This window comes from Mobula hypostoma, chromosome 9, assembly GCF_963921235.1.
Source record: "Mobula hypostoma chromosome 9, sMobHyp1.1, whole genome shotgun sequence".
Classification (NCBI taxonomy): domain Eukaryota; kingdom Metazoa; phylum Chordata; class Chondrichthyes; order Myliobatiformes; family Myliobatidae; genus Mobula; species Mobula hypostoma.
The window spans coordinates 99,566,766-99,579,562 of NC_086105.1; the positions used below are offsets into that span (position 1 = coordinate 99,566,766).

At 42.7% G+C, this 12,797-nt stretch overlaps 1 protein-coding gene across 4 annotated transcripts in view; it reads left to right on the forward strand.

Moving 5' to 3' along the window:
- Positions 1 to 12,797, forward strand: part of baiap3 (BAI1 associated protein 3) — a 313,607-nt gene that overhangs the window by 237,486 nt on the left and 63,324 nt on the right. For all 4 annotated transcript variants that reach the window (XM_063058746.1, XM_063058745.1, XM_063058744.1 and 1 more), the window contains one exon: positions 11,042 to 11,119. In XM_063058746.1, coding sequence (XP_062914816.1) covers positions 11,042 to 11,119 — 78 coding nt within the window. The remainder of the gene's footprint in view (positions 1 to 11,041; positions 11,120 to 12,797) is intronic.

The window sequence follows — 12,797 nt, forward strand, 5'->3', positions numbered from 1 at the left end:
AACCCACAGGATAATCCCACACCGACCCTAAATCCACAGTCACTATCTCTGTCTGTCACCCACCAACCATAAACCCACAGGATAATCCCACACCGACCCTAAATCCACAGTCACTATCTCTGTCACCCACCGACCATAAACCCACAGGGTCATCCCACACCGACCCTAAATCCACAGTCACGATCTCTGTCACCCACCGACCATAAACCCACAGGGTTATCCCACACTGACCCTAAATCCACAGTCACTATCTCTGTCACCCACCGACCATAAACCCACAGGATAATCCCACACCGACCCTAACTCCACAGTCACTATCTCTGTCACCCACTGACCATAAACCCACAGGGTCATCCCACACTGACCCTAAATCCACAGTCGCTATCTCTGTCACCCACCGACCATAAACCCACAGGATAATTCCACACCGACCCTAAATCCACAGTCACTATCTCTGTCTGTCACCCACCAACCATAAACCCACAGGGTCATCCCACACCGACCCTAAATCCACAGTCACTATCTCTGTCACCCACCGACCATAAACCCACAGGATAATCCCACACCGACCCTAAATCCACAGTCACTATCTCTGTCACCCACCGACCATAAACCCACAGGATAATCCCACACCGACCCTAAATCCACAGTCACTATCTCTGTCTGTCAGTCACCAACCATAAACCCACAGGATAATCCCACACCGACCCTAAATCCACAGTCACTATCTCTGTCACCCACCGACCATAAACGACAGGAGAATCCCACACCGACCCTAAATCCACGGTCACTATCTCTGTCACCCACCGACCATAAACCCACAGGATAATCCCACACCGACCCTAAATCCACGGTCACTATCTCTGTCACCCACCGGCCATAAACCCACAGGATAATCCCACACCGACCCTAAATCCACAGTCGCTATCTCTGTCACCCACCGACCATAAACCCACAGGATAATCCCACACTGACCCTAAACACAAGTGGCCTTCAAACACGATCTGTTACCTAACCTCCCCTACCACTAAAAACTAATTTGGTTTCTCGCTTCCCTCTCCCTGGGCAATTTCTCAGACCTGAAACGTTAACTGCATCTCTTCCCACAGATGCGTCTGATTGGCCAGCATTTTCTTTTTATATTTCACACACCCACCAGCCGACTCCCAATATAGTTACTATGTTCTGACCTCTGTCTTAGCTACAAGCTTGCCCAGTGGTCAGTGGAAATTAATCAAGGATATTTTCCTTGGAAGGTGTAAAATCTACCCTGACTTGTGAGAACCCCTGCCTCACAAAGAGAAGCTATACTGCGAAATGTATTGGGAACTCAGAAGCCGAATGTAAATGGCACCATCTCACAAACTCGCCGCCATCCTTCCCCACATGAAGCAGGCATTGTGAGTCTCTCGCTAGGTGCATTGGCCCCTCAGAGCTTGCAGGCTTGGAGTGGAAGCAGGTCACCCTCAGCCCCAAGGATCTGCCTAAACTGAGGAAGAGATTTATAGACCGACATCACTTCCTGACAACCACTTGGGCTAACGGTCCATAATTCTTCATTTTTGCTCTCCCCCCATTTTCTGACAGCAGGCTGACATACATAGTTATCTAATCTAAATGATTACTCTTCAAATGAGAGAATTTTGGATGATTACGCTTTAATAATCTGAAATTTCCTTTAACACCCTGAGATTATTACCACCTGCTCCTGGGAATTTGTCATTCTTTATTGATGAAATGGTAGAGCAGACTCGATGGGCCAAACGGCCTGATTCCACTCCTATACATAGAAACATAGAAAATAGGTGTAGGAGTAGGCCATTCGGCCCTTCGAGCCTGCACCACCATTCAGTATGATCATGGCTGATCATCCAACTCAGAACCCTGTACCAGCCTTCCCTCCATACCCCCTGGTCCCTTTAGCCACAAGGGCCATATCTAATTCCTTCTTAAATATAGCCAATGAACTGGCCTCAACTGTTTCCTGTGGCAGAGAATTCCACAGATTCACCACCCTCTGTGTGAAGAAGTTTTCCCTAATCTTGGTCCTAAAAGGCTTCCCCTTTATCCTCAAACTGTGACCCCTCGTTCTGGACTTCCCCAACATCGGGAACAATCTTCCTGCATCTAGCCTGTCCAATCCCTTTAGGATTTTATACGTTTCAATCAGATCCCCCCTCAATCTTCTAAATTCCAATGAGTATAAGCCTAGTTCATCCAGTCTTTCATCATATGAAAGTCCTGCCATCCCAGGAATCAATTTGGTGAACCTTCTTTGTACTCCCTCTATGGCAAGGATGTCTTTCCTCAGATTAGGGGACCAAAACTGCACACAATACTCCAGGTGTGGTCTCACCAAGGCCTTGTACAACTGCAGTAGTACCTCCCTGCTCCTGTACTTGAATCCTCTTGCTATAAATGCCAGCATACGATTCGCCTTTTTCACCACCTGCTATACCTGCATGCCCACTTTCAATGACTGGTGTATACTGACACCCAGGTCTCGTTGCACCTCCCCTTTTCCTAATCAGCCACCATTCAGATAATAATCTGTTTTCCTGTTTTTGCCACCAAAGTGGATAACTTCACATTTATCCACATTAAATTGCATCTGCCATGAATTTGCCCACTCACCTAACCTATCCAAGTCACCCTGCATCCTCTTAGCATCCTCCTCACAGCTAACACTGCCGCCCAGCTTCGTGTCATCCGCAAACTTGGAGATGCTGCATTTAATTCCCTCATCCAAGTCATTAATATATATTGTAAACAACTGAGGTCCCAGCACTGAGCTTTGCGGTACCCCACTAGTCACTGCCTGCCATTCTGAAAAGGTCCCGTTTATTCCCACTCTTTGCTTCCTGTCTGCCAACCAATTCTCTATCCACATCAATACCTTACCCCCAATACCGCGTGCTTTAAGTTTGCACACTAATCTCCTGTGTGGGACCTTGTCAAAAGCCTTTTGAAAATCCAAATATACCACATCCACTGGTTCTCCCCTATCCACTCTATTAGTTACTTCCTCAAAAAATTCTATGAGATTCGTCAGACATGATTTTCCTTTCACAAATCCATGCTGACTTTGTCCGATGATTTCACCGCTTTCCAAATGTGTTGTTATCACATCTTTGATAACTGACTCTAGCAGTTTCCCCACCACCGATGTTAGGCTAACCGGTCTATAATTCCCTGGTTTTTCTCTTCCTCCTTTTTTAAAAAGTGGGGTTACATTAGCCACCCTCCAATCCTCAGGAACCAGTCCAGAATCTAAAGAGTTTTGAAAAATTATCACTAATGTATCCACTATTTCTTGGGCTACTTCCTTAAGCATTCTGGGATGCAGACCATCTGGCCCTGGGGATTTAACTGCCTTTAATCCTTTCAATTTACCTAACACCACTTCCCTATTAACATGTATTTCCCTCAGTTCCTCCATCTCACTGGACCCTCTGTCCCCTACTATTTCCAGAAGATTATTTATGTCCTCCTTAGTGAAGCCAGAACCAAAGTAATTATTCAATTGGTCTGCCATGTCCTTGCTCCCCATAATCAATTCACCTGTTTCTGTCTGTAGGGGACCTACATTTGTCTTAACCAATCTTTTTCTTTTCACATATCTATAAAAGCTTTTACAGTCAGTTTTTATGTTCCCTGCCAGTTTTCTCTCATAATCTTTTTTCCCCTTCCTAATTAAGCCCTTTGTCCTCCTCTGCTGAACTCTGAATTTCTCCCAGTCCGCAGGTGAGACACTTTTTCTGGCTAATTTGTGTGCTTCTTCTTTGGAATTGATACTATCCCTAATTTCCCTTGTCAGCCACGGGTGCACTACCTTCCCTGATTTATTCTTTTGCCAAACTGGGATGAACAATTGTTGTAGTTCATCCATGCGATCTTTAAATGCTTGCCATTGCATATCCACCATCAACCCTTTAAGTGTTATTTGCCAGTCTATCTTATCTAATTCACGTCTCATACCTTCAAAGTTACCCTTCTTTAAGTTCAGAACCTTTGTTTCTGAATTAACTATGTCACTCTCCATCTTAATGAAGAATTCCACCATATTATGGTCACTCTTACCCAAGGGGCCTCTCACGACAAGATTGCTAATTAACCCTTCCTCATTGCTCAATACCCAGTCTAGAATAGCCTGCTCTCTAGTTGGTTCCTCGACATGTTGGTTCAAAAAACCATCCCGCATACATTCCAAGAAATCCTCTTCCTCAGCACCCTTACCAATTTGGTTCACCCAGTCTACATGTAGATTGAAGTCACCCATTATAACTGCTGTTCCTTTATTGAACACATTTCTAATTTCCTGTTTAATACCATCCCCAACCTCACTACTACTGTTAGGTGGCCAGTACACAACTCCCACCAGCGTTTTCTGCCCCTTAGTGTTATGCAGCTCTACCCATATCGATTCCACATCCTCCCGGCTTATGTCCTTCCTTCCTATTGCGTTAATCTCCTCTCTAACCAGCAACACCACCCCACCTCCTTTTTTTTCATGTCTATCCCTCCTGAATATTGAAGGTCCCTGAATGTTGAGCTCCCATCCTTGGTCACCCCGGAGCCATGTCTCTGTGATCCCAACTATATCATATCTTATGGTCTTATTGTAATTATTTATTTTATTTAGCAAGATCGTGCAAGGTAGACTTTTCCGGCCCTTTGAGCTACACTGCCCCAGCAACCCCCAACAAACCCGATTAACCCTAACCTAATCACAGGACCAATTTGCCTAACCAGTATGTCTTTGGACTGTGGGGGAAAACCAGAGGACCTGGAGGAAATCTACACACTCGATGGGGAGGACGTACAGAGACTCCTTACAGAACAGCTCCAGAATTGAACTTCGAACTCCGGAACGTTCCGATCTACAATAGCGTCGCACTAACCACCATGTGACAGTGATGCCCCAGTTCTTCCCTTCAACCCCTCCAACTTTGCTTATGGTCACTTTGGGGAGTTCTGACTCTGACTGACTGTTAGTTTCCTTTGATAACTGAGGGTTGCTGTCTTCTCCTGCTATAAATACTGAAAGAAAATCTACCACTTCCTTATTTAACTTGCTGTATGAGTTATCTGTTGTTAATGAGCCCACGTTGATGTTGGCTACTCCCATCTTCCTGACATAAGAATAGAAATTTTTGTTTGATTTTGATGTTCTTTTCACATGCCCTTTTGTTGCTCTTTCTGTTCTTTGTACCCTTTCCAGTTTCTCGGATCGACACCAGTTTTTAACACTTTGCATGCATTTTTTTTTAACTTTATGTTGACCATCTACATTCCCCAAGGGTTTGGCTCTGCACCCAGGGCTCTTGTGCATTGATTGGTATAAAATTATTCTGTATACAACATGGAACATAGAATGGTACAGAACAGGAACAAGCACTTTGACCCATTATGTTGTACTGAACTAATTAAATAAGGCCATAAGATATAGGAGCATAATTAGGCCATTCAGTCCATCGAGTCTATTCTGGCATTCAATGATGGCTAATACTTTCCTCTCTCAAACCCATTCTCCTGCTACTCCCTGTAATCTTTGATACTCTTACTAATCAAAAACCTATCAAACTCCGTTTTAAATGCACCCAATGACTTTGCCTCCATAGCCATATGTGGCAATGAATTCCACAGATTCACCACCCTCTGGCTAGAGAACTTCCTTCTCATCTCCGTTCTAAAGGGATGTTCTTCTATTCCGAGGCTGTGCTCTCTGGTCCTAGACTCATCCACTATACGAAATACCCTGTCCATGTCCAGTTTATCCAGGCCTTTTGATATTTGGTAGGTTTCAATGAGACCCCCATTCATTATTCTAAACTAGAGCCATCAAACACTCCTTATACGTTAACCCTTTCTTTCCTGGGATCATTTTTGTAAATCTCCCCTGGACCCTCTCTAAGGGCAGCAGACCATTCCTTAGATAAGAGGCCCAAAACAGTTCACAATTCTCCAAATGTGGTCTGACCAATGCCTCTTGTAGCCTCAGCATTACGTCATTGCTTTTCTATTCTAGTCCTCTCAAAATGAATGCTAACATTCTATTTGTCTTCCTTACTACAAACGTACCAATTCAACCTATAAGTTAGCTTTAGGGAATCCTGTACTAGGATCCCAAGTCCCTTTCTACCTCTGATTCCTGAATTTGCTCCTTGCTTAGTGAATAGTCTGTACACTTACTCCTCCTACCAAAGTGCATAACCATACACATCCCTACACTATTTCCATCTCCCACTCTATTGCCCATTCTCGTAATCAGTTCAAGTCCTTCAGCAGGATTCCTGCTTCTTCAACACTAACAGGAGAAAATCTGCAGATGCTGGAAATCCAAGCAACACACACAAAATGCCAGGCAGCATCTATGGAAAAGAGTAAACAGTTGACATTTCGGGCCGAGACGTTGGAAAGAAAGATGAGAGGTGAGAGTAAGTAGGTGGGGGTGAGTAGGAAAAAATACAAGACAGTAGGTGATAGATGAAACCAGGAGCAGTGGGGGGGTGAGGTAGAGAGCTGGGAAGTCAATTGGTGAAAGAGATAAAAGGCTGGAGAAGGGGGAATCTGATAGGAGTGGACAGAACACCGTGGAGGAAAGAGAAGGGGGAGGAGCACCAGAGGGAGAGGATGAGCAGGTAAGGTGAGAGAGGGAAATGGGAATGGGGGATGGTGAAGAAGAGGGTGGGGGTGGCAACTACCAGAAGTTCAAGAAAGCAATGTTCATGCCATCAGGTTCGAGGCTACCCAGACAGAATATAAAGTGTTGCTGCCCCAACCTGAGTGTGGCCTCATCGCAGCAGTAGAGCAGGCCATGGACTGACATGTTGGAATGGGAATGGGAAGTGGAATTAAATGGGTGACCACCAGGAGATCCCTCTTTTCCTGGCGGACGGAGTGGAGGTAATCGGCAAAGCAGTCTCCCAATCTACAGTGGGTCTCACAGATATACAGGAGGCCACACTTCAACACTTCCTCAACACTACCTGCCCCTCCTCTTATCTTTGAATTATCCTCAACCTTAGACACAAAGCCATCAATTCCATCATCTAGGTCATTAACATTTAATGTGAAAAGTAGTGGAGCCAACGCGAATCCCTGCAGAACACCACTGAAGGCACACTTTATTTCCACTCTTTACTTTCTGCCAGTCAGCTAATCTTTCATTCGTGCTAGTGTATATCCTGTAGAATGGGTTCCTGTTTTATTTAGCAGCCTCATGTGTGGCACCTTGCCAAAGGCCTTCTGAAAATCTAAGTGAGCAACATCCACTGACTCTCCTTTGTCTATCCCATCTAATATTTCCTCGAAGAATTCTAATAGATTTGTCAGGGAAGAGTTTCCTTTAAGAAAACCATGCTGACTTCAACCTAGTTTACCATGTGCCTCCAAGTACCCCAAAACCACTTCCTTAACAATGGACTCTAACATCTTGCCAGCCACTGAAGTTGGGCTAGGTAGTTGTAATACCCTGTCTTTTGTCTCTCTGCCTTCTTAAAAGAGGAGTGATATTTGCAATTATCCAGTCCTCCAGAACCATTCCAGAATCTAGTGATTCTTGAAAGATCAACCTTAATGCCTTCACAAATTCTTCAGCTACCTCTTTCAGAACCCTGGGTTGTATTCCGTGTAGTTCAGGTGAGTTATCTATCTTCATACCTTCTCGCTAGTAATAGCAACTACATTCATTTCTGCTCCCTAACTTGCTCAAATTTCTGGGATGTTGCTGGTGTCTTCCACAGTGAAAATTGATGCAAAATACTTACTCAGTTCATCTTTGTTCCCATTACTACCTCTACAAAGTCACTTTCCAGTGGATCAATGTCCATTCTTGTCTCTCTTTTACTCTTTATCTATCTGAAAAATAAACCTCTGATATCCTCTTTTATTCATTTTTTTTTCCTCCCTATAGCTTGCTTAGTTGCTTTCTGCTGGTTTTGAAAAGCTTCCCAATCCTCTAGCTTCCCATAAATTTTTGTTAGATTGTGTGCCTTTTCTTTTGCTTTCATGATGTCTTTGACTTTCCTTGTCAGCCACATTTGCCATATCCTACCTTTTGGAATGTTTCTTCTTTAGGATGAACTGATTCAGTGTCTTCTGAATTACACTCAGGAACCACAGCCATTGCAGCCATCATCCCTGCTAGTGTACCTTCCAATCAGGCCAGATCCTCTCTCATGGCTCTGTAGTTACCTTTGCTCAATTGTGATACCAACACATCCAATTTTAGCTTTTGCTTCTCAAACTTCAAGGTGAATTCTATCATACTTTGATCACTGTCTCCTAAAGGCTCCCTAATCAAATCTGGTTCATTGCACAAAACCAAATCGAGAATTTACTTTTCTCAAGTGAGTTTGACCATAAGCTGCTCTAAAAATCCGTTTCTTGGGCACTCCATATTTTTTTTCTCTTGGGATCCAGTATCTGCCTGATTTTTCCAAATACCTAACTGATCTAATCCATTCTGCCTACACTATGTCCATAACCCTGCATTCCCTGTACATTCATGTACCTATCTAACAACCTCCTTTAATGACTCTGTTGTATTTCCCTCCACCACCTTCCCAGGCATTGCATTGTAGGCATCAGCCACAATCTGTGTAAAACAATTGCCCTACTCTGCACATCTCGTTTCAACTTACTCCCTCTTATCTTCGAAATCTTAGCCCTGGAACAAAGATACCAGCTGTCTACTCTGCCTATGCCGGGAAATGAAGAGGAAGCTTGACCTAAAATCAGAGGAGCAGTGATGAATTAGCAGTGATCAATAACTTTAATAATGTAGTCTGAAAAGTAACAAGCCACAAGGGGCCACAAAACGTGAGAGAACGGATACTAGATACACAGGCTACAAGGAAGCTGAAAGCTGGAAGTAATTGAATGAGTCCAGCCAGTTTAATGAGTGAACAAGGACCATGGATGAGAGCTGGGCTTAAATAGGCTGCAGGTGATGTGTTAGAAAAGAGTGTCAAGGGACTCCTGTTAGCTGGCTGGATACTGGGAGGTGCCTGCAGGCAAAACAATCTGTGCTTTTCATAATCTTATAACCTTCTATCAGCTTTGACCCCAACCTCCAACACTCCAGAGGAAAAACCCATGTTTGTCCAACCTCTCCTAATTCATGCTCTTTAATCCAGGCAACATCCTGGTAAACCTCTTCTGCACTCTCTCCAAAGACTCCACTTCCTTCCCATAATATGGCAACCAGAACTAAATGTTATAAATTTATAAAGCTGAAATGCAACTTACCGACTATTGAACTTGGTGCCTTGACTAATAAAGGCAAGAATGCCAAATGCTTTCTTTACCACCCTATCAACCTGTGCAGCCACTTTCAGGGATCTTCGATATCTGCGGACTGTCCCCAGCACACCCCTGGCTATGTTGTAAGTGACATATTTTACTGTATGTTCCAAAGTACACCTGATAAATCAACTTGAAGCTTGAATGTTGGAGGTATGGACTTGGACCCCAAGATCCCTCTATATCCTCAGCATACCACTGTTAACTCGTCTCATGCACCTCCCACTGGCTTCACGTACTAGCAGATTTGTCCAATTCATCACGAATACCCTCTGCCTCAGCACATGGAAGTTAGTCCTAATGTAATCAAGAATTTTAATAGCTGTTTCATGTCATTAGACTAACTCGTACTATAATTACAATGATTAAATACTAAAATATTCGCAGATAGTGAGACTTTTACTCATTACTAAGTGCTGTGTGACCTGATCTTTTTCTTTGGGGGAATATGCTGTTGCAGAAGAGTATGCTGTATGCTACGCACTTACTCTACAGACAAGAGTTAATTTACTTATCCCAATCTACAGGAAAGTTAAGCTAAACTATTAATAACACACTTTTTATGCCTTCTGATTTTACTACTACAAATGAATAATAAATATTTTTCAAATTCTTAATTCTTTCTTTTCTTGCTTGAATGTCTTTATTTCTTCCCCCAACAATGGTAAGGTTACAACATTAGTCATCAAGTCTGTTCACTCTTCTCTGCCTTTTTATTCTATTGTTCATCTGAGCCACTGAGCACATCTATAATGAATACGTAGAAAAGCAGCACCCATTATCAGAGATCCCACCACCCAGGTCATGCTCTCTTCTCGCTGATGGTACAGGAACCTCAGGACTCACACCACCAGGTTCAAAAACAGTTACTACCCCTCAACCATCAGGCTCCAGGATAAAAGGGGATAACTTCATTCAACTTCACTTGCCCCATCATTGAAATGTTCCCACTACCACTGATCTCACTTTCAAGGGCTCTCTATCTCATTACCTTCGTGTTCTCATTATTTATTGCTATGTGCTTATATTTGCATTTCCACTGTTTCCGTTCTCTGCACTCTAGTTGATCTTTCACTGATTCTGCTATGGTTGTTATTCTATAGATTTGCAGAGTATGCCCACAAGAAAATGAATCTCAGGGTGACATATATCTACTTTGACAATAAATTTACTTACTTTGAACTCTTTCAACTTCTGAACTTTGAATGTTATAACCTGATATATTTATATCAGTCTTGAATATCTGAAGCTCTCAGTTTCAGCTGCTATATCATTCACTTGTGCAAGTGAATCGCTCAATATTTATGCACGTGCATCCTCAGAGAGCAAAATTATTTGCACCACTCACACTTCTAAATCATTTATTTACTCACATATTTCTTATTTCTCTCTCCTAGATTAAAACCTACATTCTTTAATTTCCCTTTGATATATTTTTTCCTGATGATAGGCATCCTTTTGTCCCATCAGTTTGCTTCAGATCTACAAATTATATTAGTTCCTTTCCCTGAGCATCACCGCATTCCTGGCAAATGGATTCTGGCCCCAGCCTAATTTGGTATGATGGTCCAGTTCCTTCCTGCCTCAGTATTTGTGCCAGAGTTGCATGACGTGAAACGACTTGTGAACTTGCTCAGAGCCGTACACGATGGGCACACACACGTATATACACTGCAATAAGCAAGGAGCCTTAAAGCATGAAATGAATAACAATGCATTGTTGTTCTCTCCCTAGGGACCATGATGACGATGTTTCAGTTGCTGAGGCATGTAAAAATCTCAATCAGATCAGTGGTTTGAAAGGAATGGGCAGGTAAGTTAAATTGCCCCATTCATTATCCAATCAAATAAATGTCACAAGCTTAGAAGTTTGGAGACCTTTACAGAACGATCACTTTAATTATATCCCTTGACTCAGTTGCCCAATTAAAGGAGCCTGTCACCTAACTAAATGTTTATCATTGTCAATCATACATTTGTTACCCTTTCCAGGAACATTTTGTACAACTCTGCCAGACAAAACCCACTAGACAAGTAATCCCAGTGGCTCCTTTATCTAGCTTTATTAATCTACTATGCCCATATATAGATTTGTTTTTCTGAATTGTAGCCTTGTGAAAGAACTTTGCATAGCTGATATTGTCTATTGTCTATTGTTCTATGTTGTAAACAGACAAACTGCAGAATGCAGTACCTCATCTGGACAAGCTAGAATTAGTTACATTTTCTCCTCATTCTGAAAGGAAGTTCCCCATGTAGCATCAAACTAACCCCGATATTTCTGCTATTTCCCCATTTCTATAATTTCTTTATTAAAAACTGTAAATAACTCCTACAAAGAAAATTACAGTGTTTCATTGTAACGTTAAAGAGCTTCTTTACTGTTCCTTTGCAAGCATACAACCACACAGAAAATCATTGTAAACCATCATCTTCCCTTCATTTCCAACAGTCTCAGGGCCCATCTTCAGTCCGTGTCAAAAATGCCCATGTGGTTTAACTCTGTCTTGTTGGTCTCAGTCTTTTTCTCTGTCTACAGGTATTATAGACAGCTATAGCTTGATGACTTAGATTTTTTTTGCTCTGGGGCACATTAACAAGCCTGCATTTCTGCATTCTTCTATTCTCACTCAGAACAGCGCACTCACATTTGCATCTCTTTGTCATGCCACATGCCATTTGATCTTTTCTCTCTGTGTCTCAGATAACGACCAGGTTCATTCAGCTGCTTCTCCCAGAAAGTCCATTATCAAGGACACAAGAGAATGTTTCTACCCAACCACAGTTTGAAAGTCTTTACAGTGAACATCTTTCAGGATCAGGATCCCAACACCACTGAGCACTCCAATTTCAATTGCTTCTTCTCATCAATTTTACACACTCCTAAAATTGCAATTAAATCCCATTCATACAAACTGGAGGAATTTTGTCATTCTATACACTGTTAAAGACAGAAATAGGAATTAAATATTCTGATTTGTTCCAGGTTATTAACAATTCTTGTTTATCATAGAGAAACATAGAAAACATAGAAAATCTACAGCAAATTACAGGCCCTTCGGCCCACAACCTACTCTAGAAGCTGCCTAGAATTTCCTTACTGCATAGCCCTCTATTTTCCTAAGCTCCTAAAAAAGCACTTTAGAAATGTAGTCGAAGTTTCAGGCCGAGACCCTTCGGTTAGTCCTGACGAAGGGTCTCGGCCTGAAATGTCGACTGCACCTCTTCCTACAGATGCTGCTTGGCCTGCTGCGTTCACCAGCAACTTTGATGTATGTTGCTTGAATTTCCAGCATCTGCAGAATTCCTGTTGTTTGACTTTAGAAATGTGTTGTGCTGAGATGGCAGATTACACTATTAAAAAATGAATTCTAATTACAAGCGAGCACAGTAGCGTAGTGGCCAGCACAACGCTTTACAGTACCAGCGACCCAGGTTCAGCTCCCACCGCCGCCTGTACGTTCTCCCCATGACCACGTAGGTTTCCTCCG